Genomic DNA, 20029 nt, shown 5'->3' with positions numbered 1-20029 from the left:
CCTGGGCTCCGACCTGAAGTGCAGCGAGAGTCCTTCATTTACGCGATAATCATCGCCCTTCGAGTGCAATTTGCAGATTGATTAGCTTAAAAATTAATCGTCCAACGTCCAGGTGGTGGTGCTCTTGAGAAGAGGACTACGAGCGAACGTAGACATTGCACTGGAGTGGAATCGCAGCACCGGTCGCACTTGAAACGAGCGAACTTCTGGGCATAAAAAAGATATCTTTAGAGACTAGTGAAATAATGCCATACTTTTACTTTCATGTTACTTTTGTGATATAGTAACATTGACTTACGCCTCTCTAACGGGAACTCTTCTTTCAAATCGAGGCTTCGGTCGACCTGAACGATCCACCATGAGCTTGAGGTCCGGCAACGGATAACAACCTTCCGAGCGGTCTTGGCCTGCAGCAGAGGCAACGTTAATCTATTGTTCTAATCTCAATCAACTCGGAACCTCGAGGTGCTCGATTTGACCAATTTATGAGGCACATAACCCATTCGAATCGGTGCCTGTGAGATGCCGTACCATAAGTTGCGATTAGAATGAATTTGTGCTTCTCAGTGATCAGACGTACCGTCGCCACACACAAAGGAAACCGGTTATATTTGAACCCTTTGACTATCGAGTCCGCGAACTGAGCCCCCGTAGAAAAACCTGTGTCAATGGATCTCCATCGCAGACAGCGAAGAACAATTCGAGCGGAATGTTTGCTGGCGTTGATCCTACTCTGTTGTTTTCTGCCCGTAAAAGCGTTGGCCAACCAACGCACGAACTCTGAAATCTCTTAACATAAGGGTCTTAATTAACGTACACTTTCGTAACGAAACGGAGCTCTTCATTTAACTCGGGCGCTAAGTGGAACGGTGGATGGCAAAGTCAAATGGATCGTCGTCGGTCGACCAGGTCGGTCTGTAAGCCTTCCAAAGAGCCGTCAGCAAAGGGTACTTCTTTCCGCAGACCCCCTTGTAATCATCTTGATCTATCGATTCGACCACCAGCCCTCCCAAACCCTCGCCGTCCACGAAGTATGCCTTATCCTCGAGAGAAACTTCATTCTCGTAGCCGATGCACTCTTTGCCGCGATACGCAAACGGTGCCTTGCTTCGCTCGTCCCAATCCACCGTCCAGCCCGCGTCCCGTAGCCGGGAGCAGATTTGGTTGTACTCGATGTGCTCCGGAAACTGTCCAAGATCGCGCGTGGCATTGACACTGTGATCGCTTGCGTCGTCCAATGCGAACTTCATACCACTCGCAGCCACTTTAAGCAGTATTTTATCCCTCGGACACCCGCTGTTGATCCAGTGCTGGGTCCCGTCCATGATGTTGTAGCGCTGAAGAACTCCTGTTTCGAAGCGTCGCCGGTACAGCGGACTTGGGATGTCCGTGTTTTTACGGCTCGAAAAACGGCGATCTACCCAGAGGATAACGAAATCAGCGGCACTACCGCATTACATCAAAAAAATAATAAAATTATTTCTGATTCCTCCTTATTTCTGAGCACCTCGCTATTGCTGCCACTTACCAGCAGATGCGCTGTTGGTCGAACGCTTTAGCAATGGAATCCTCTCGTCCGGGAACATCAACTGAAACGGTCCACGTGTCGTGTCCGGCATTCTTGAAGGCTTGCTTCGTCTCTTCAATCAACGTAGCGTAGTCCTGTTTTGCCTCTTGCGGTGGGTAGCGCCATTCGTACGATAGTCCATCGAGATTGTATCGCCTCAGCAAGCGGATGGCACTTTCGATTAATGCTTTCCGCGTGTCGCTTGACGCAGCGACCCTTCCACAGGAAGGAATTGTACAAAGAACGCTCATTAAAAGCTTCACATCGGGCTGACGGTTCTTAATATCGGCAAACTTTTGATATCCCCTCTCCAGTATATCGTGCCGTCCATCCCACGGTTCCAGCTCGTTGTCTGTCGGATCGATTTTGCTCCCGTAGTAGAGGATGTGCGTGCAGAGGTCCATCGGGATGTCTTCGATTTGGTACGCTTTGCTGGGGGTAGCGGTGTAGCTGCGGTACATGCATACAAGGTGTCTTCTTGCAGAGACGGCTTTTTCGGGCAGGAACCAACAGAGTAGGAGCAACGTCAGCAAACATTCCGATCGAATGGTTCTTCGCTGTTTGCGGTGGAGATCCATTGAAACAGGTTTTTCTACGGGGGCTCAGTTCGCGGACTCTACAGTCAAAGGGTTCAAATACAACCGGTTTCAGTTATCTGTGACGGTGGTTTTGCTCGGTTTGCGGCTCTGGTACGGCCGATCACTGTGAAGCACAAATTCATACTGAACGCAACTGATCGTAGCCCGCTCAGAACCAGCGATGCCGATGGCTTCTTCAAGGCCAGAGGTGTCGGTCGTCGGTCAGGATTCAGAATCTCGCGAGATGCCGCGGACAAACACGCGGATTCATAACTACGTGGTTAGAAAAGACGATTCACCAAATCTGTCGGAATAACTCACTATCTCTCGTGCGCATGCAGCACGGAACTGTAACGTGGTACTAACTTCTGATTATTCCGGTGTAGATAACGATCGAGTTCGTGTCTGTTGCACGGTTTTCGATGCCGCTACTGTGTAAGTGGATCACACATATTGTTCTTAAGGTTTTAGTGTTTAATTTTTAATTTATTCAATAATTGATAACAGTAGTAAAAAAAAACCACATGTAATATTGTTTTCTTTGTTTTTACCTTCTCATTTCTCCTATTTTCTGAATCGGAATCGAAATCGATCCGTCGATGAAATTGGACTCAAAAATAAGGCCGTAGACATGATGCCCGGATAGAAATTTAAAATATCACTATCAAAAACATATTGGAGAAAAACATATACACATCATAACTTTCGACCTCTCTAAACGCGGTTCAACGAAATCCTTGGAAATCATAATTATGCTGGAATTCATATGCAAATGCTGGACTAGAAATTCTGGTTTACACCAGCCGCAGAATCGGCATTCTTCTATCACTACTAAATGGCAAATAAACTTACCAGCGGATTACCTTACGCGGCGCATATTTTCGGTGTCTTTGCACGATCGGCTTGAAACCCGGAACCTGGTGCCGCTTGTGTTTATGAGACTGATAAGATCTCCAGGGTGTCCGGGTTCGAGCTGTGCCTGACAAACTGCTCGTAGATTGGGAACTAGAGGACCCACAGGGTCAGCTGATCAACCCGGCGGACGAGCTCCAGCGCATCAAGATCAAATTACCCGAACGAATCCATCTGGCACAGTGACTGACGTACGAGAAAACCAGGGTGTCGAACGACGAAGAGAACCGGAGCCGTGTGCGTACCTTTTATCCTTACCAGTGGTGTTCTAAGAACCTAAACAGTGCGTTCGCCGAAGAAAAACTTTGGGATCGGAACTTTGAAAGAAAAACTTTTACGCCGAGAGCTTTTTTAAAAATAGTCATATCTCAGAAATTTTATTTACCTTCGCTCGATCTTCGCATCGGATATAAACGTGCGGATGCGGCGCAGTGCGTTCCCTGGGCTACGCTTGCGCTATTTTTGCGCGCCGATTGTTGTTCTGCTCTGTTCGCCTTTTTAATTCGATTCGTTTTTCCTACGACACTTTTCTGTTTCTTTACTTTACATTTTACCTAAATAAATTCTTCGCTTCGCTTCTCGAAACGACGTCCGCGAGAAGGACGATGATGTGTTAGTGTGAATGATGTGTGCCGCACGCGCGCAGGACACACGCAGGACACACGCAGAGCGGCGAGCGGGGGTCCGAGAATCGTTTGCCGCCGAATGGCACTGGCTCGTTCACCGTTTGCGGGTCGTGATTGTATTGTAACCGTGGGTTGTGTGCCCCCCTTTCTATTCCACCCCAATAAAAGTGAGGTGCCATTTTCGAACAAAGTTTTGGTCGTGTGTTTAGTAAAAGTAAGAGGAATATTTAATGAATTAATTACCGCCCCAAAAACACGATACGAATGGTTTAGTGGAGTGCGATGGTGAAATTGGTTCAAAATAATGTTCGGCATCGATTTAGGACCCGCAATAAAAAAAAGGAAAGGATGGCGATAGTCTTGTACCGCGGACGGCGGACAAACAGGGGTTGGTAAAGGGGTCTCTCTCTCTCGCTCTAGTAACCGAGTGTTTCGAGTGTGGTTTTGATTTATTTTCTTCCCTAATACTTTTGATATATTTTCGTGTGCCGTGTCGCCTCTCGCAGCTTGTCGTCCCGAACTCCCGAACTTGTTCCCGAACGTACAAAATAAAGTTACGAATTGTATTCTCTAACATACGCCGCCCGCTTACCGTCCTATGATACACAAGCCTGGCTGCCCAGCCCTCACTCGGTTCCTATTCGGCCCCGACCGGGCCCCAGCGCATCGTCGATTGTTTAGTTAGTTTTTGTTGATTTTGTGTGTGTTAAAGTTTGTTATTTCGCTAAGGATTACTCACTAGAGGGCTTTTTCCACTCCATGTTTGCTGCTCCACACCACGGCCACGAGGCGCCCCTTCGCGTACAGTACTACTTTTGTGTGTCTGTGGCAGATTAGGGTTTGAATGTTCCGTTTTTTTAAATTACTACACAGTTTTCCTACTATTTTGCCCCGTTTGTTCTGTCCCTATCCGGATGATGCTTCGCTAGCGATACTCTACGCTTACATTTACAAAACAAGGAATTGAGGACTAAAAATATGTTCCTTTACTTTGTGTACGGTCGGAAATGAACATGTTTCTCTCGGGTGCAGTTCTTTTGCTCTCTCTGTGGATGTGGTTTAAGGTACTGTTACGATGAGTGTGATGAAATCATTAAATAGCCACGCACTGAAATAAGGCATCGATTGATAGCACACTTTTTGTAAGTAGATCATATGTGGGAATCGCGGTCGATGGAAACCTTGATTTTTTCTACGGGTACGGGTAAACGTAAAGGGCACCCTTTAAAGGACCTTTCGGGGGCCCCATTTCTGCTCGATTACTAATTGCTAACGCTTGCTAAATGAGAAATCCTCTTGCGATGGCTTGACATACCATGTAAGATAAAACATAAGTCTGGAATTGTATCTGCGACGGTCCGTGCTACCGTCTACCGGACAAACCGCCGGCCCGAACACAAAACTATGCAAATACTGAACTGGTAATCTTCCGCCGCCTTACTACGCCGTCGTCGGGCCATTCGTCGCCGCCAATGGAACTAATGGAAGGTATTCAGTGGAGCCGGTTTGCCGTCGGGGTCCGATGGGAACACCTTTGTGGTTGCGTCTCGTGTTTTTATCTAGGTTAAAAGGAGCAGTTCCCGCTAGATACCTTCCGATCGGTGTGAGAGGTCCCTTTTTTCGTGCCCAACATCTGTGTTTCTCTTTGATGAAACACCGACCGAATAACCGAGGTTTGAAAGTGAGCATCCATAAAAAAGGTGCATTTACGGTCTGAATTTCCAACCCCTATTTTGATTGCGGCTTTCAGCTTCGGAGATTGTTTTTGCGTTGATAAAATCGTAAAAACAATCACATCGTACTACGCGAAACGTGTAGCGGAGCTCACGCAAGTCAGAAGCGATCAGAGATCGGGGGGGGGGGGGGGCGCATCGAAGGAACGGAAGTAGGGCGCGATATAACAGCGTCCACCTCGCCGGGCGTTCCTGGCAGGCGTCGCCAGACGGCGGTGCTGCCATCGGGAAATAAATTAAATAAATTATCCAGACGTGAAGCGGCGATGGCGTCCCCGTTGGCGCTGGCCGGCGGTGATGGTGGAATGGCGACTCGTGGTTCCGTGGGCCGTCGATAAATAAGGAAGTAGAAGAGTAAGTCTTATCTGTTAGCGCTGCCTGTAGACGTGGTGGTGCTGGTGGTGTTGGTAGCTGCCCGTCGCTGTCGCTGTCGCTGATTAGCTGCCGTCAAACTTCCGTCTGCTGCACGGTGTTGCTCCACTTGACTTTCTGCTGGCTGCGTGGCTTGGAAGTGCTCGCTGCGCCGGAACCCACGTTGCTGCCGGCCCCGGAAGAGCCCCCCGATACGTTCGCCGCCGCCACCGGCGAGGGGCTGCTGTGATGATGATGATTATGATGATGGTGATGATGAAGTTGCTGCTGCTGTGGCGGCTCCTGCTCGTACTCGGAATCATCGATTTCGCAAAGCTGCGTCGATAGATCGCTGTTCGAGTGATTGGAGCTGTTCAGGGTGCGGGAATGGCTTAGCAGAGAGCTTCCTTCGTCTGCCGGGAGAGAGACAACCAACGAAGCAGAATGGAATCAGTCGGGGAACGCTTGATGCACGCCGAAAGGGGGGACCGTCCAACTTACCGGTTTTTAACACTAAATCGATATCACTGGGTTCGCGGCGGTTGCGGCGCGTCTGGGGGAACCCGTACGACTCGACGTCCTCGTCCTCGTCGGACTCGACCAGCTGGTGGCGGCCGACTTCGAGCCCGTTCAGCGGCTTCCGGCCGGTCAGTGGCACATTTTCGCCCTCCGTTTCGCTCTGTATGTTATACTTCGGCAAGTAGCTGTTCGGATGACGCAGATAACTATCAGCTGTGCCGGTTGGAAGGAAAAAAGAAGCAACAAAACATGTAACTCATTTGACGGACGTAACACGTGGCACACGGAAATAAAGGACGCGGGATGGCGATGGCGGAGATCGAAAGGATTACGTTACTTACGTGTATGAACTTTTAAAGGCACTGCGCAGTGGCGGCGTTAAGGACGATTGTTAGTGAGAAACAGGGGAGCGTTAGTGGGCGCGTTTGGTCGAAGCCCGGGGCCGGTTCGCTTACCTGTATTAAATCTATAATCCTCGCTGCCACTATCGAGCGGGTTCAGGCATGGTATGGAGGTGTTCTGCTCGAATCCCAACGACAGCGGCTGCTCACTCTGATCGCACTCGGAATCGTCCACGAACTCCGACTCGTTGTCCTCGTTCAGCGTTTCGATGTCGCGCGTCGAATCGACCGGCCCTAGTACTGCAAGGAAAGGGAAGAGAGATACTGATCAGTCACGTAACATAAATAACCATTTTTGATATTTTAAGATAATTAAACGCCTGAGTTATGCAATCTGCATGGCACTAAACTGTTTCAATGCATGATCGTCTTCAAATATCGCATTTCTGATAAAAATCGAATGCCTTATCGAGCAAAAATAGGAAATAAAATGATTAAGAAACTATACCCATTGAAATAGATCTTTTTTAGGCGTTACTGTTATGGGTTGTTTGAATGAAAGTGTCCTCTAAATGGTTCTCTCTGGAGGATTTTCTTGCGCGTGTTGCCCTATCTTGTCTAAAACATTTATGCAGCGCTTCCAAAGTTTCTTCTCTCAGCGAACCTAGCATTATTAGGGGACAGCGGGTACTTACTCGGTGGTAGAAGATTGTTTTTCGGGTGCGATTCGTTGCTCTCGTTGCTGTGGAAGCTGGACGAGTCGGGCACCTCGCTGCCCGGGACCTCGGTGATGTTCGGCAGCGGGTGGTGCCCCCGTCCGACCCAGTCCGAGCAGTCCCAGTGGTACGCGGCCCCACCGTGGTGCGCTCCGGCCGCCGGATCGTCGAAGCTGTGCGGTGGCATCAGCATCGTCGGCGAGTGCTGCGTGTTGAGCAACCGGCCCGGCAGGATACCCATCTGCTGCATCGGTTTCAGCTGCATCGGAGAGCCCCGCAGATGGGCCGGATGTGGTTGCGGCATCATGGCCTGTGGCTGCTGTAGCAGTGGCTGTTGCTGCTCGAGTGTCGCACTCGGACTGAGGCGCTTCAGATCGTTGTTGATCTTGTCGGTGAACGTTTGCAGTTGGATCTGCTCGGTCCACTTCTGCTTGTGCAGTGACTCGGTGTCGCTCGAGGTGTTGGCCCCACCGCTCGCGTTGATGTTGACCATTTGCTGCGTCGGTCGCACGGTCGCCTTCCGGTACTCGGGCGGCACATTCTCCAGCTCGTCCCCGGCCGATCCGTAGCTGCGGAGCGTGTCCAGGTTGTTGTACTGGAGCATCGCGCTGCACGTGTACAGATGATGCTCGGCCGCGGTCGCATTGTTGCTGGTCGGCGTGTACGAGACCGGGCGCTGATCACGCTGGATCTCCAGGTTGCTCATCTTCGAGCCCCGCTTGTACGCCCCGGATGCCTCCGAGACCGGGTTCAGTACGATGCCCTTGTTCGCCTCGTTGTTGATCTTCTCGTGCCGGTTCGAGCGGCGCTTCTTGCGACATACGCACACCACGCCCCAGATCACGACCACGACCAGCACCGTCGCGATGACGCTCACCACAATGTAGAATATCTCCGGTTTCACCTTCTTGAAGATCGTCAGCGGATTGGTGTAGAGCGGATCGCCACAACTCGCTCCCGTCATCTCCGGCGGACAGATACACCGGAAGCTACCGGCCTCATTGATACACGTGGCCCCATTTCCGCACGGTTGCTTCTCACACTCGTCGATATCGGTTTCGCACGTCGTTCCGGTATATCCGTGGCACATGCACAGTGGCCCATCGTCACCCTCCTCACAGACCCCTCCGTTGCGGCACGGGTTTGGCGTACAGAAGCGCCCGTAATCGCACCGTTTACCTGACATTCGCGCCGGACAGTCACACGTGTAGTTCCCGAAGCCCACCTTCGAACACTTGCCCCCGTACAGACACGGCGAGGAGGCACACGGATCGAGGTCCTCCCGGCAGTACGGACCGGAGAATCGCGAATGGCACAGGCACTCAAAGTTGCCACCGCCGACGTCCTTACAGGTGCCTCCGTTCCAACAAGGTTGCGTTCCACAGACGCCCAGCGGAACCAGCACCGACGAAGCGTCGCAGCTGAACTCGACGTTGGCGAACCGCCGTAAGCTGGCCACGGAACTCGCACCGTTCATATGCAGCGGCACCGGTATCTTCGAGAGCCGAATGTCATCCATGCAGCCCACGTAGCCCTTCTGCACATCCTCGAACCCGAGCACGGTCGGATGCTGTTTGACTTCGGCCCCGAAAAAGATATCATCCGATTGGAGGTTCAGCACTCCGTTCACGCCCGGCGCATTACCCTGCGCTACGTGTTTGCCATCGACGAACAGCTTGGCACTGTTGCCTTCCCGCTCCAGGCGTACCTCGTGCCACAGACCATCGGACACGAAGATGCTGGTTACGCTGACTAACCCCTCGCCGGAGCCCAGATCGAACCGATACTGGATCACCCCGTTCATGATCTCCAGCACGTTAAAGTCCACCTTGCCGGCCGAGTACATGATGTTGCCGGTCGGCTGCACGGTCCGGATGCGCAGGCTCAGCACCAGCTGGTCCTCCAGGTGCTTCCGTGCGATCTCCTTCTCGATCCGGTACTGGGCGTAGCTCTTGCCACCGAACGACACCGGGTTCCGCGGTACGTAGCACGTTTCATCGTTGCAGAGCGCAATGTCCCGATCGCACTTCGGCCCGGCGAATCCTTCCCGGCACGCACAGTGGTAACCCTGGTCCGACGAATCCGGGATGCACGTTTTGTAGCTCGGGCACGGTGATTTGGAGCACTCGTTGACGGCGTGCTGACACTTGTCACCTCCGTAGCCCTCGCGGCACAGACATTCCATGCGGTGCGAGTGGCGAGCCGACACGAAGCTCGTCACGTCCGTCGACACCGGGTGGATGAGGCGCGGGTCGAGCACGATCCGATCCTCACACTCGCCGTGGATGCAAAAGTTGGGCAAACACTTCGACTTTACCACCTCGTCAATCTGCAGCTTCGTCGCGTCCTCGATCTCCTCCAGGTTCTCGTCGATCGCCCGCCGGATCTCGTGGGCCGAATAGTACCCGCTGGTAGCCGGTTGACCTCTGCGCACAGTGAACAGCACATCCAGATCGCGGACTGCGTTGCGACGGGATCGTTCACCCGACCTCGTTACGTTCGCCAACCCATCGACCTGCACCGAACGGCGACGGACTCGGTGCTGAATCAGGTTGAGTTCGTCACTCGACGGTTGCACCGAAATGATGATGATGTCCTTGATCTTGCACCCGATCGCGTTGCGCACCGAACGGATGAAGCCTTTCCGGTGGCTCAACACAAACCCTTCGGGTGATACCTTCAGGAAGCGCACGACGACCGCATTCGCGAGCATCTCATCGTTCACCAGCTCAACCGCCACCTTCACGATCGTGAACGAGGAGAACTTCCCGTCCGTCACGGTCACGTTGACCCGGTAATCTCCCACATCGAGCCGTGGGTACGCGTACAGGACGCCATCATTTCGCGAGATGTTGAACAGGTTCGTGGGTGAGTAGAGCACCCCGGCAGTCGGTGCCAGCCCGTACGACAGCGTATCGTACTGATCCTGATCGGCGGCGTACACCTTCCCGATCACCCCGCCCGGGTACTCGTCCATGAACGAGTTGATCGAGATGTCGAGCGGCGTAATGACCGGTGGGTACTGCGATTCCTCGATCACCTTCACCAGCACCCAGGTGTCGGAGTACAGCGGTGGCGTTCCGTTGTCGAACACGCGCACCTGCAGCTGGTAGCTGTCGCGGATCTTACTGTTGAACCGGGTCGCCGTCCGCAGGATCCCATCCTGCTCGATCCGGAACGAACCACCCTCGTTACCGGCTCGGAAATCGAACGTATAGGGCGCGGCGTTCGGAGCCGTATCCGCATCGGTCACGTCGAACTTGAGCAGTGTGTGGCCAATTTGCTTGTCCTCCTGCACCACGGCCGTGTAGTTTTGTTGCGCGAACAGCGGCGGGTTGTCGTTCGCGTCCGAAATCTCAATGTTCACCAGGACGTACGCGGTCAGCGTCGGAACGCCGTGATCGCGGGCTTGTACCTCCAGCACGTAGTTCGAGATCGACTCCCGATCGAGTGTGCCGGCGACGGAGATGTAACCCGTCTCGGGTTCCACGGCGAACTGTTCCATCCGATCGCCACGCTCGATCGTGTAGCTTACCCGCCCGTTCTCCTCCGCATCGAGATCGTTCGCGCGGACCTGCAGTATCCGATCGCCTCGCTGGGCATCCTCGCGGATCCGCGCGTTGTATGAGTTTTGCGTGAACTGCGGATGATTGTCGTTGCTGTCCGTGACGGAAATGTTCACGGTCGCCAGGTTGCTGAGCGGTGGCGTTCCACCGTCCACCGCCTGAATCGTTAGGAAGTAGTCCTTGGCGCGCTCGTAATCGAGTGTGTCCGCCAGCGCCAGGATGCCGGTGCGGTTGTTGATCGCAAACTTCCGATGCTCGTTTCCACCGATGATCGAGTAGCTGATCTCGGCGTTGATGCCGGTGTCCTTGGACGTGGCCAGCACCTTCAGGATCTCCGAGCCGATCGAGTTGATTTCCGGCACCGACGCGAAGTAGTGCTTCGACGTGAACTCGGGCGGATTATCGTTGATGTCCTGCACGTTGATGATCAGTACCGCCGCGTTTGAGAGGGGCGGGTGACCCAGATCGGTCGCCGAGACTGACAGATTGTACACCGCCTTCTGCTCCCGGTCGAGTGGTTTCGCCAGCGTCACGATACCCGATTCGGGCGCAATCAGGAAGTGATCGCGGTACGAGTCGAGGAACGCATACTTGATCTTCCGGTTGACGCCGATGTCGGCGTCGGTGGCGTGGATCTTCGTGACGAGCGTACCGACCTCGGCGTCCTCGGGTAGCGTCACGCTGTACGGGTTCATCGAGAAGTCGGGCGGATTGTCGTTCAGATCGGTGAGTGTGAGCTCGATCTGTGACGAGCACTCCCAGCCCGGATGGTCGCGATCCTGCACGTGAGCCATCAGACTGTACCGGGACTGTGTCTCGCGGTCCAGTCGGCGCGAGGTCTTCAGCTGACCCGAATCCTTGTCCAGGTTGAAGTCTTCCGACCCGCTGCCGGTCAGATAGAAACGCAGCCGACTGTTGGCCGGCTCGTCCATATCGTTGGCCAGCACCTGCAGGACGACCGTCCCCGGGCGGGCTCCTTCGCTCAGTTGCTCCCGGTACCGGTACTTCAAGCAGTACGGTGGGTTATCGTTCGCATCCAGCACCGTGATCGAGATGTTGGCGGTGGCCGTATACTTGCCATCGGTCACGATCACCTTCAGCTCGTACCCGGCCAAGCTCTCACGATCCAGTGGCTTCACCACGAACACTTCGCCCGTACCCTTGATCTGAAACTGGGACAAGGCATCCCCGGCGATGATGTAGTACTCGACGGGCGTCTTCAAGTCCACATCCCGGTCGGTGGTCGAGATCTGCAGCACCACCGTACCTGGAAGCGCATCCTCACTAACCGTGGCCTTGTAGTGATCCTCGTTGAACACCGGCGGACAATCGTTGTAGTCCTTCAGTCGAATGATCACCGTCGAGCGGGTCGTGTGTTTCGGTTCCCCATTGTCCGTCGCCAGCACCTGGAACTTGTAGTCCTCGCGACGCTCCTTATCGAGCGTCACCAGCGTCGTAATCCAGCCGGTGTGCGCGTCCACGTCGAAAATGTTCACGATGTCGCCCACATCGGGCGACAGGGCGTACCGAATGTCCCCGTTCGAGCCACTGTCCGCATCCCGGGCCGTCACCTTCATGATCGCACGGTTCTTGTCGATGTTCTCGGCCAACGTGAACGAGTACGGGTTGCTCTCGAAGATCGGTGTGTTATCGTTTTCGTCCTGCACGTGCAGCACAATCTCCGTAACGGCCGTCAGCGGTGGACTGGAGTCCGTTTCGGCCAGGATCGCTATCAGGTGGGCGTCCCGTGTTTCGCGGTCCAGTGTTTTCGCTAACCGCAGCTGGCCGGCATCGTTGATCGAGAACTGTGGCTCGTCCAGCTCGCCGGTTAGGATGCGGTACCGTGCAGTCACGTTTCCGGAGAGCCGTAACCGCGTGATGACCGTGCCGGGCAGGGAGCTTTCGGAGAGGAACAGTTTGCGGTCCTTCTTCTCGAACAGCGGTGGGTTCTCGGCCGAGCTCATGATGTAGATATCGATCGGTACGTCCGCGTACAGGGATGGAGTTCCGCCGTCGTGGGCCCGAATGAAGAACTGGAACAATTGGTTCTCTGTTCGGGGTGAAGATTCGAGGATTTGCAGTTAGTTTACTGTCCAACACTGTGATGGATAATGTTCACAAGAAGAATGCGATTCTTAGTTTAACCCATTGTTTTTTAACGTTCTTCCACGTCCCAGAAAGGTAATTGACAAGCTGATAATAAGATTCACTTCGCGCGCGCGTGACACTTACCCCACTGCACGGCACTCTTCTGCAGGTACAGGCCGCCAGTGTTTTCGTCGATACCGAACAGCTCCCGGATGCCGGTGTTTTGCGAGTCGAAGATGGCGTACCGTACCACGGCGTTCTGGTTCTCGTCCGCATCGAGCGCCCGGACACGGTAGAACGTCGTGTTGACGGTCAGGTTGCCCTGGATCAGCGTCTTGTACTCGCGGTACTGGAACTCCGGCTGGTTGTCGTTCTCGTCGCCGATCCGGATGCGCACCGTACAGAAGCCGGCCTTGCCACCGGCATCGACCGCCATTATCGGTACCTCGTACGTAGCCCGCGCCTCCCGGTCCAGCTTCTTCTTCGTCACCAGCTCACCCTTCTCCTTGTCGATCGCAAAGTGGTCCTGCATGTCGTCGGAGATGATGGAATACGCCACCCGGCCGTACTCGCCAAAGTCGGCATCCGTCGCCTTGACCTACAAAATACCGGCAACCCGGGAGGGAGGAAGATAAAGGAAGTCGATTAACGGACGGCGCCTCAAGCGATACTCTCAGCCTTTAGGATGTCAAGGCTTCAAGGAAAGGTGTTGACGACGACACACGGCACTATTGATCCGAGCTAGCAGCAGCACGCTCCGGGGTTCGAGTTTCATTTTATTTGCAGCAATTTTCCGCGACCCAGAATCCATTTTCTCCATTTCACCAACATAAACATCCCGCTCCCGGAAAACACACAAAACCGCAGCGGAAAACACCCGAACCGAACGGAACATAAAGTGACCGCAGAATGGGGCCCGCGCTCCGTTCCAAAAATTCACTTACGGTGCAACACGCTCTCATATCCTTTTCTGCGGTCCCCCAGAGCGCAGCCCAGCTGCGACACTGCGCGCCGGTGACACAGTTTTGCGGTGGTGTGGCCACCGCAAAAAAACAATATTCACCGAAAACCTTGCACCGGAAGTGGTGGCCATACCACAGAGTTCCGAGTTTGGTGCAGGTGTTTGACTTTGCCACGGCTTCTTGCTTCCCGGGCGCTATAATGAGGTTTTTTGGTGAGCTCGATTCTATTTTCCGCGAAAAGCCAAACAGCAAAATACTTAGAGCTCGACGCGCAGTAATTGTGTTCGAGGGCGCCCGTAACCGCAAAATCGGAAGTGACCCGTACGCTTCGGGAGCCCTTTCTTTCAGTCGTGCGCGGCGGCAGAAAGTAATCGACGTGTTGGTGTCGAGTAACGAGTTTTGATTGCATACATTTAGGCGAATTTCGTTTCGTTGGCACCCTTCGGGATCGTACGATTTGTGTGTGGGGCACCGTAAAGTGTGACGTTGGGAAAACTGCAAACGGCAGCAATGGAAGCGGGGGTTTATGGTGGTCGTTTTTCCAGCGCTTAACATAAATCAGCATTTTTCTCGACATGCCACCGCCACACACGTTGCAAGCCGCCGCCGGTTTTGATGGCACTCGGAAGGAAATGGTGCAGACGAACAGACGACGACGATGACGACGTGTAGCTTAATTGCATCCAATTTGCATTCCTATTTTCTTTGGCACACTTCCGCCGTCCCGTTTAAACCGGAAACTAATGTGCACCCCGGTGTAGTGGCAGCGGCGACGGCTTCGGGTTGCATTTAAGAGAGCAAGAAAAAATATTAAGCCCACTTCCCGGCTGACTCAGAGAAAGCGATGTATTGGGTTTTGTGGGGTCGGGCTTCTCGCTCGTGGTGTGGTTGCCCTCATTTATTGGTGGTCGGTCGTGATTCGGAAGCGTCACTGTTCCGATTTGTGTATGTTCTGAACTTTTGAGAAACTGCAACCAGCGAGGATTCATCAACGAGGAGCGTGTTACCGGAATGTTAGGAAACATCGGAACATGCTTCATGCACTGTAAGATAGAGACCTTTTGGGGGTCTCTTTGGGGCATACAGCACCAAACGCCTTTCTAATGAAAAACCCCAGGGCGTGAAATTAGAAACTCGCCCCACCTTTTGTTGGATGGTGCCCGGGACACCCACAGCAAACAATCTTGATCCTTGGGAAGGTGTGAACAGGCTCGCTTCCTGTCGGTGCTCCGGGGGCTGAAGTGCGCTGTTGTTGTGAAGCCTTTTTTTGCGGTCTCTGTTTATCGCAATTATGCGATACACGGCTTCTGCTTTACCGCAGCAGGAAGAGCCTCGCTGCCAACCCTCTTTGTGGGGAGGAACTCCACCTTGCACCAAGCCCCCCCGCCGGTTCAGTTAACCGAGTGGAGTACACACGGCAACCAGAGGTGGACATAATAGGCCACACCCTTCGCTCTCTCTCTCTCCATGCACGGTTCGCGTTCCAGGCTTTGTTGTGCTAATTTCAGTGGCGAGCTTTTAACATAAATTAAAGCCATGCTATCAACACAATCAGCGCGGCCGGCCAGTCTGCTGGCAGCGCTATCTTTCTGACGGCTCGTGGAGCCTCCCGGGGTTCGTTCCCTGGGGGCACTGCTCCGAAAAGATACCGGTATGCCGGGGGGGGGGGCGAGCTGGCTTTTAGGAGGGCCGTGAGATAACAACGGGGATCCTTCGCACCGTGCCGTCCCTCTTGGGTCCCTCTTGGGTACTTACCGTCGTGACGAGGCGGCCGGCGAGCTGATTTTCGTTCACCTTCGCGTCGTACGCCTGGTGCTCGAACTCCGGATGGTGCAGGTTGGCCGGCAGGATGGTGATTTTGACGCGCGTGAAGCTCGTGTACACCCCGTCGGTGACGGACACGTTTAGGACCGACACGTGGCGCTCGGCCGCAAAGTTCTGCATGTTGACCAGCGTGATGATGCCGCTGACCGGGTCGATGCCGTACGTCTGCTGCTCGTTGCCCTGCGCTATCGTGTACACCAGCCGATCGTGATCGATGTAGTCCGGGTCGGAGGCCGACACCACCGTCACGAACTGGCCGCGGGATGCGTGCTCCGACAGGACGCACGAGTACGACGGTTGCTCGAACTTGGGCGGATTGTCGTTCATGTCCATCACTGCGAAACGAGAACGGAGTTGGAAATCAGTGAAGAAAAGGACGAACAATCGAGCAGGGAACTACAGATGAAGCGAGTAAAAAAAACTTTCCCCAAAACTGAAAGAAATGGAAATTCCGGAAGAGCAAACGAAGCGCGCAACCTGAAGCCAAATGGTCCGGAAAAAATCCAGAGCCGCAAGCCACTTACCGGAAACCCAAACGTGGGCGGTCGAGCTGAGACTCGGCACACCCTTGTCCGACGCGACGACCGTGAAGTGGTGATGGCTGAGCGTTTCGTGGTCCAGCGACTTCTTCAGGTAGATCACCCCGTCGACCGGGTCCATGTGGAAGTGCTCGGAGGTGTTCTTGGAGTCCGTTTGCAGGGCGTAGTTAATTACCTGGTTGATGCCTGCAAGCACACGGAACGGGAACGGATTCCGGTTAGGTTCGAAGTAGCAGCCGGAGCAGCAGCCACAGCATTCGCTCATCGTTTGTCGTAATTTGTCCGGATGTGTGACGTGTTTAATTAAAACACATGGTGGATCGAGGGGGAACCGGGGCACGGACGATCCATCCCGACGGCGGCCGGAATGTTGTCCTTTTCTTCAAGTGGCCGCCAGCACCGGCACCGGCACAGCTCCGGCTAAAGCTCATCCTTGGCCCGGTGTTGCCGTCGGAGCGCCGGAAGCGCCGTGGAGTCTCGTCGAGGACTCGTCCGCGCCCACTAATGGTGTGCGTGGTCGAGAGTGATGTACTCTTCGGGGGTTCCGGCGTTCCGTCGAGCTGGGGTGATTGCGCCCTTGCGATGCTCGATGGACTCCACGGTATGTGCCGGCGGCGGATAGAAAGTGTCCCGCTGAAGTGGCACGACACGCGGGCCAACGGTAATGACGATTACGGTGCTAAAAGAACGTACGAGTGAGTGCCGCGGCCGTGGTCGAGGCTCGGGGAGTGTTTCTCCGCGGAATAGACACTCAACGGTCTGGGTCCCCTTCAGACGAAGACGGATTCGTGGAGATGGAACGTTTCTTTTTCCAAGCCGTAATTGGACATCACGCTTCACGCGAACTGTTACCTTATTACTCCATCAGGGGACACCCAGCCCTCCGTGTTGTACATTATTGAACCAGGCATGGGATACTACAGCAAGTGACCCATTTCAGGAGTCATTTCCCCGGGAAATGGCACCCGGAAGAATGGAGTTAATATACTGAGGCAAGGGGGATCGATGGGGAATCTTCCAATTAAAAGCACAGGCTCTCCGCCGTCCGGTGGCGGAAAGATAATCGTTATCCTTGTTATCGTTCCACCAGCCAGGGGACGGTGATGGAACCGCTGTAATTGAAGTTAATAATCGATGAGAGCGTGGAATTTCTGAACCGACGCCACGAAAACTGTCAATCATCGATGGCCGGATCCGTTCTGCGCCGAGACCTTCGTGGGGGTTCTCGGGAGCGGAGGGTATTTATGGCCCACAGGGACACTCACGAGGGTGTGGTGTATCGAAAGTGTAATACTTAAAACCTCTGGGGCCCGTCACCGGGCGTGTTTTGGCCGTCGCAAAGCAAAAGCTTTTCCGTGCAGCACCGGAACTGCACCCGAGTGGCTTAATAGCGTTCCATTATTGCCGCTCCGTTGACCCAGCCGGGCTAGGACCTCCGGGCGCCACAGTGTTTTTACAAGAAAACGCTACGATCGGAGAGCAAAGAAAAACAAGGGGCAGGACAACGTTCCGGAACCGAACCGGAATCCAAGCGGTCCGGTTACCGCCAACGAAAAAAAAAAACTGTTATTCCGAACACTTTCCCGGCCCGTTCCTTTGGGGTGGCCCTTTTGCCTTCTCGAGGGATCATTTGCCGGCACGAAACGGTTCACTCCGTGGTCCTTACCCGTGTCGTTGTCCTTGGCTTGCACCTTCAGGATCGCCGTACCGAACGGGGCCCGCTCGGACACGGTGATGTTGTAGCTGTCCTGCTCGATCTCCGGTGGACAGTCGTTCACGTCCTGCACCAGCACCGAGACGGGCACTTCCGCCGACACGCCCGACACACTGTCGGTGGCTCTAATTAAAAGTTCATAACTCTGCCGCCGCTCGTAGTCCAGCTCGTCCACGACGTAGATGGCACCTGCGATGCGCGATGGTTTCGGTCCACCATCATTTTTTAGCCGAGAGAGAGACGATGTCGATGAAGGACGAACGATCCCACAGCACGGTCAACATCCGGCCGTTCAACCGTGGAACGAGGATTACGACCACCGGAAGACGGCGTCGCGGTGTACGGAACGAGATGATCCACGAAATGAACAGCGCCGCGTGGGAAAAAAGGAAAAACGAAAGAGACACAGAGAGAAAGAGAGAAAAACGCATTAAACATTAGTATTAAAAATTTACAAACGGCCGTCTCAGTTTTATTATTTGCAGACACATCTTTTGGCAGGCAATTGGGGGAATTTTGTTTGCCCTTGCGGCCAGGCCAACCCACCAGCCGGCGGGGTGGTTCCAGCATGCTTCGTCCTTCTTTGCCAACCACAAACATAAAATAACCATTTGCAAATGATGCGGGCCAAGGTGCAGTGTGTCTGTGTGGTGTGTAAGTGTGATTGTGCTAAATTCAAATGCCACTTTTCATTGCCCATTTTTGGGGGTCTTTCTTTTGGGACCCATCATACTAACGATGAGCGTTTTTGTGACGAGGTGTTAGCTAAGGTGTGCCGTTCGTTTGTTCGATTCGCGCTGTACTGTGTGTGATGGGTTCATGCAAAACGGCACGAGCTGTAAAGTGTGAGCGACAGGCAGACATCAATTGTCACTTCCGACGTGAGATAAAACGGAATGATGATCGGAAATGATCGAACAGTGCTGAGTGAATAAAGGTAGAGTAAATAAATATAAATGTAAAAAAACAAACAAGAACGAGTAAAGAAAAACGGAAGAAAATCTAAGCCGTTGAACAGAAGAAACTTTAACAGCTGTTCCTAATTTCTCTTTGCACAATCGATTATTGGGTGACATTTTGCCATCTAAACCTTCAAAAATACACGTGCCGGTGGATGAAAGCGATTGTTTCCGTTTCCAACCAAAAACCGCAACTCGCATTTCCGGGAACACTCGGTTGTCGTCGACCCCGCGTTATGCGTGGTGTGGCCGTAAGTGTGGTTTCGCTCGCTCATTTGTTGCCCACATCCCGTACATTCTCCTGGATACCTCAAAACTGCGGAAGTGATCTCCGGAACACAAACGTGAGTTTTACGGACTAGGAGTGCCCGATTTCTTTGGCGTTATAAAACACTGGTTAAGGGTGGTTTGCACTGGGTGGCTTTTCAAATAACTAACTACAGCCGAGCTTCTTCAAGTTTAATTTCAAGCTCATCGTTCATCGGAGATGGTAGAAAAGTTGTCCAAAAATAATCGATTGGAATGTTCTTCATTGAAATTGAAAGCATTTTAAAGCACATTCAATACCGCTTAAAATCTATTTCATTTAGGCACATTGGAAATCCTACTTGATACTGGGAAAGGAATCAGATGAAGTTACTTCATTTCCTGCCACGGTTTGTATAAAACCGCAAAAAAGAACTGCGTCAAAATGATTTCCACTTCGCACTGAGATTGAAGCACCATAAAGATCATGTTCGCGTTTTTTTTTTTCTGCTGTTGATCTTATCGAATGGCGCCGATAACATGCGTTTTATTCATTGTCCTTTGCATACCTCGCGGCACTGGTGTGTAGTGAAAAAAAAAGAAATCGGTCAATAAACGCGTGCGGCCGAATCGTTAAACGAACCGAGCGGCGCGCGCGTTGTTGCAAATAAATACATTCCGCGTTATTCCAAATTCCTTTCATTTACCCGCATCAATTCCAATTTCCTGCGAAAAAACTGCTTTTAATGCTCGTCGTTGAGCTCGATCACGTTCCGGCGTGTTTTTTG

General features: G+C 53.2%; 2 protein-coding genes across 2 annotated transcripts in view; both read right to left on the bottom strand.

Moving 5' to 3' along the window:
* Positions 1 to 442: 442 nt before the first annotated feature.
* Positions 443 to 2174, bottom strand: LOC131215079 (endochitinase-like). Its single transcript, XM_058209455.1, has 2 exons — positions 1529 to 2174; positions 443 to 1446 (listed from the first exon to the last, which is right to left on the bottom strand). The coding sequence occupies exons 1-2, from the start codon at positions 2143 to 2145 to the stop codon at positions 858 to 860; spliced, it is 1206 nt and encodes a 401-aa protein (XP_058065438.1). The 5' UTR covers positions 2146 to 2174; the 3' UTR covers positions 443 to 857.
* A 3689-nt stretch (positions 2175 to 5863) lies between these two features.
* LOC131215078 (fat-like cadherin-related tumor suppressor homolog) overlaps positions 5864 to 20029 on the bottom strand; it is a 74890-nt gene continuing 60724 nt past the window's right edge. The window contains exons 13-21 of the mRNA XM_058209454.1: positions 17989 to 18225; positions 16308 to 16508; positions 15715 to 16118; positions 13142 to 13595; positions 7323 to 12959; positions 6742 to 6927; positions 6628 to 6648; positions 6269 to 6499; positions 5864 to 6180 (exon numbers count right to left, since the gene is read on the bottom strand). Coding sequence (XP_058065437.1) covers positions 5864 to 6180; positions 6269 to 6499; positions 6628 to 6648; positions 6742 to 6927; positions 7323 to 12959; positions 13142 to 13595; positions 15715 to 16118; positions 16308 to 16508; positions 17989 to 18225 — 7688 coding nt within the window. The remainder of the gene's footprint in view (positions 6181 to 6268; positions 6500 to 6627; positions 6649 to 6741; positions 6928 to 7322; positions 12960 to 13141; positions 13596 to 15714; positions 16119 to 16307; positions 16509 to 17988; positions 18226 to 20029) is intronic.

This window comes from Anopheles bellator, chromosome 1 (genome assembly GCF_943735745.2).
Source record: "Anopheles bellator chromosome 1, idAnoBellAS_SP24_06.2, whole genome shotgun sequence".
Lineage (NCBI taxonomy): Eukaryota > Metazoa > Arthropoda > Insecta > Diptera > Culicidae > Anopheles > Anopheles bellator.
The sequence above is the reverse complement of the archived record's forward strand: the minus strand, read 5'-3'. Positions and strand labels throughout refer to the sequence as shown.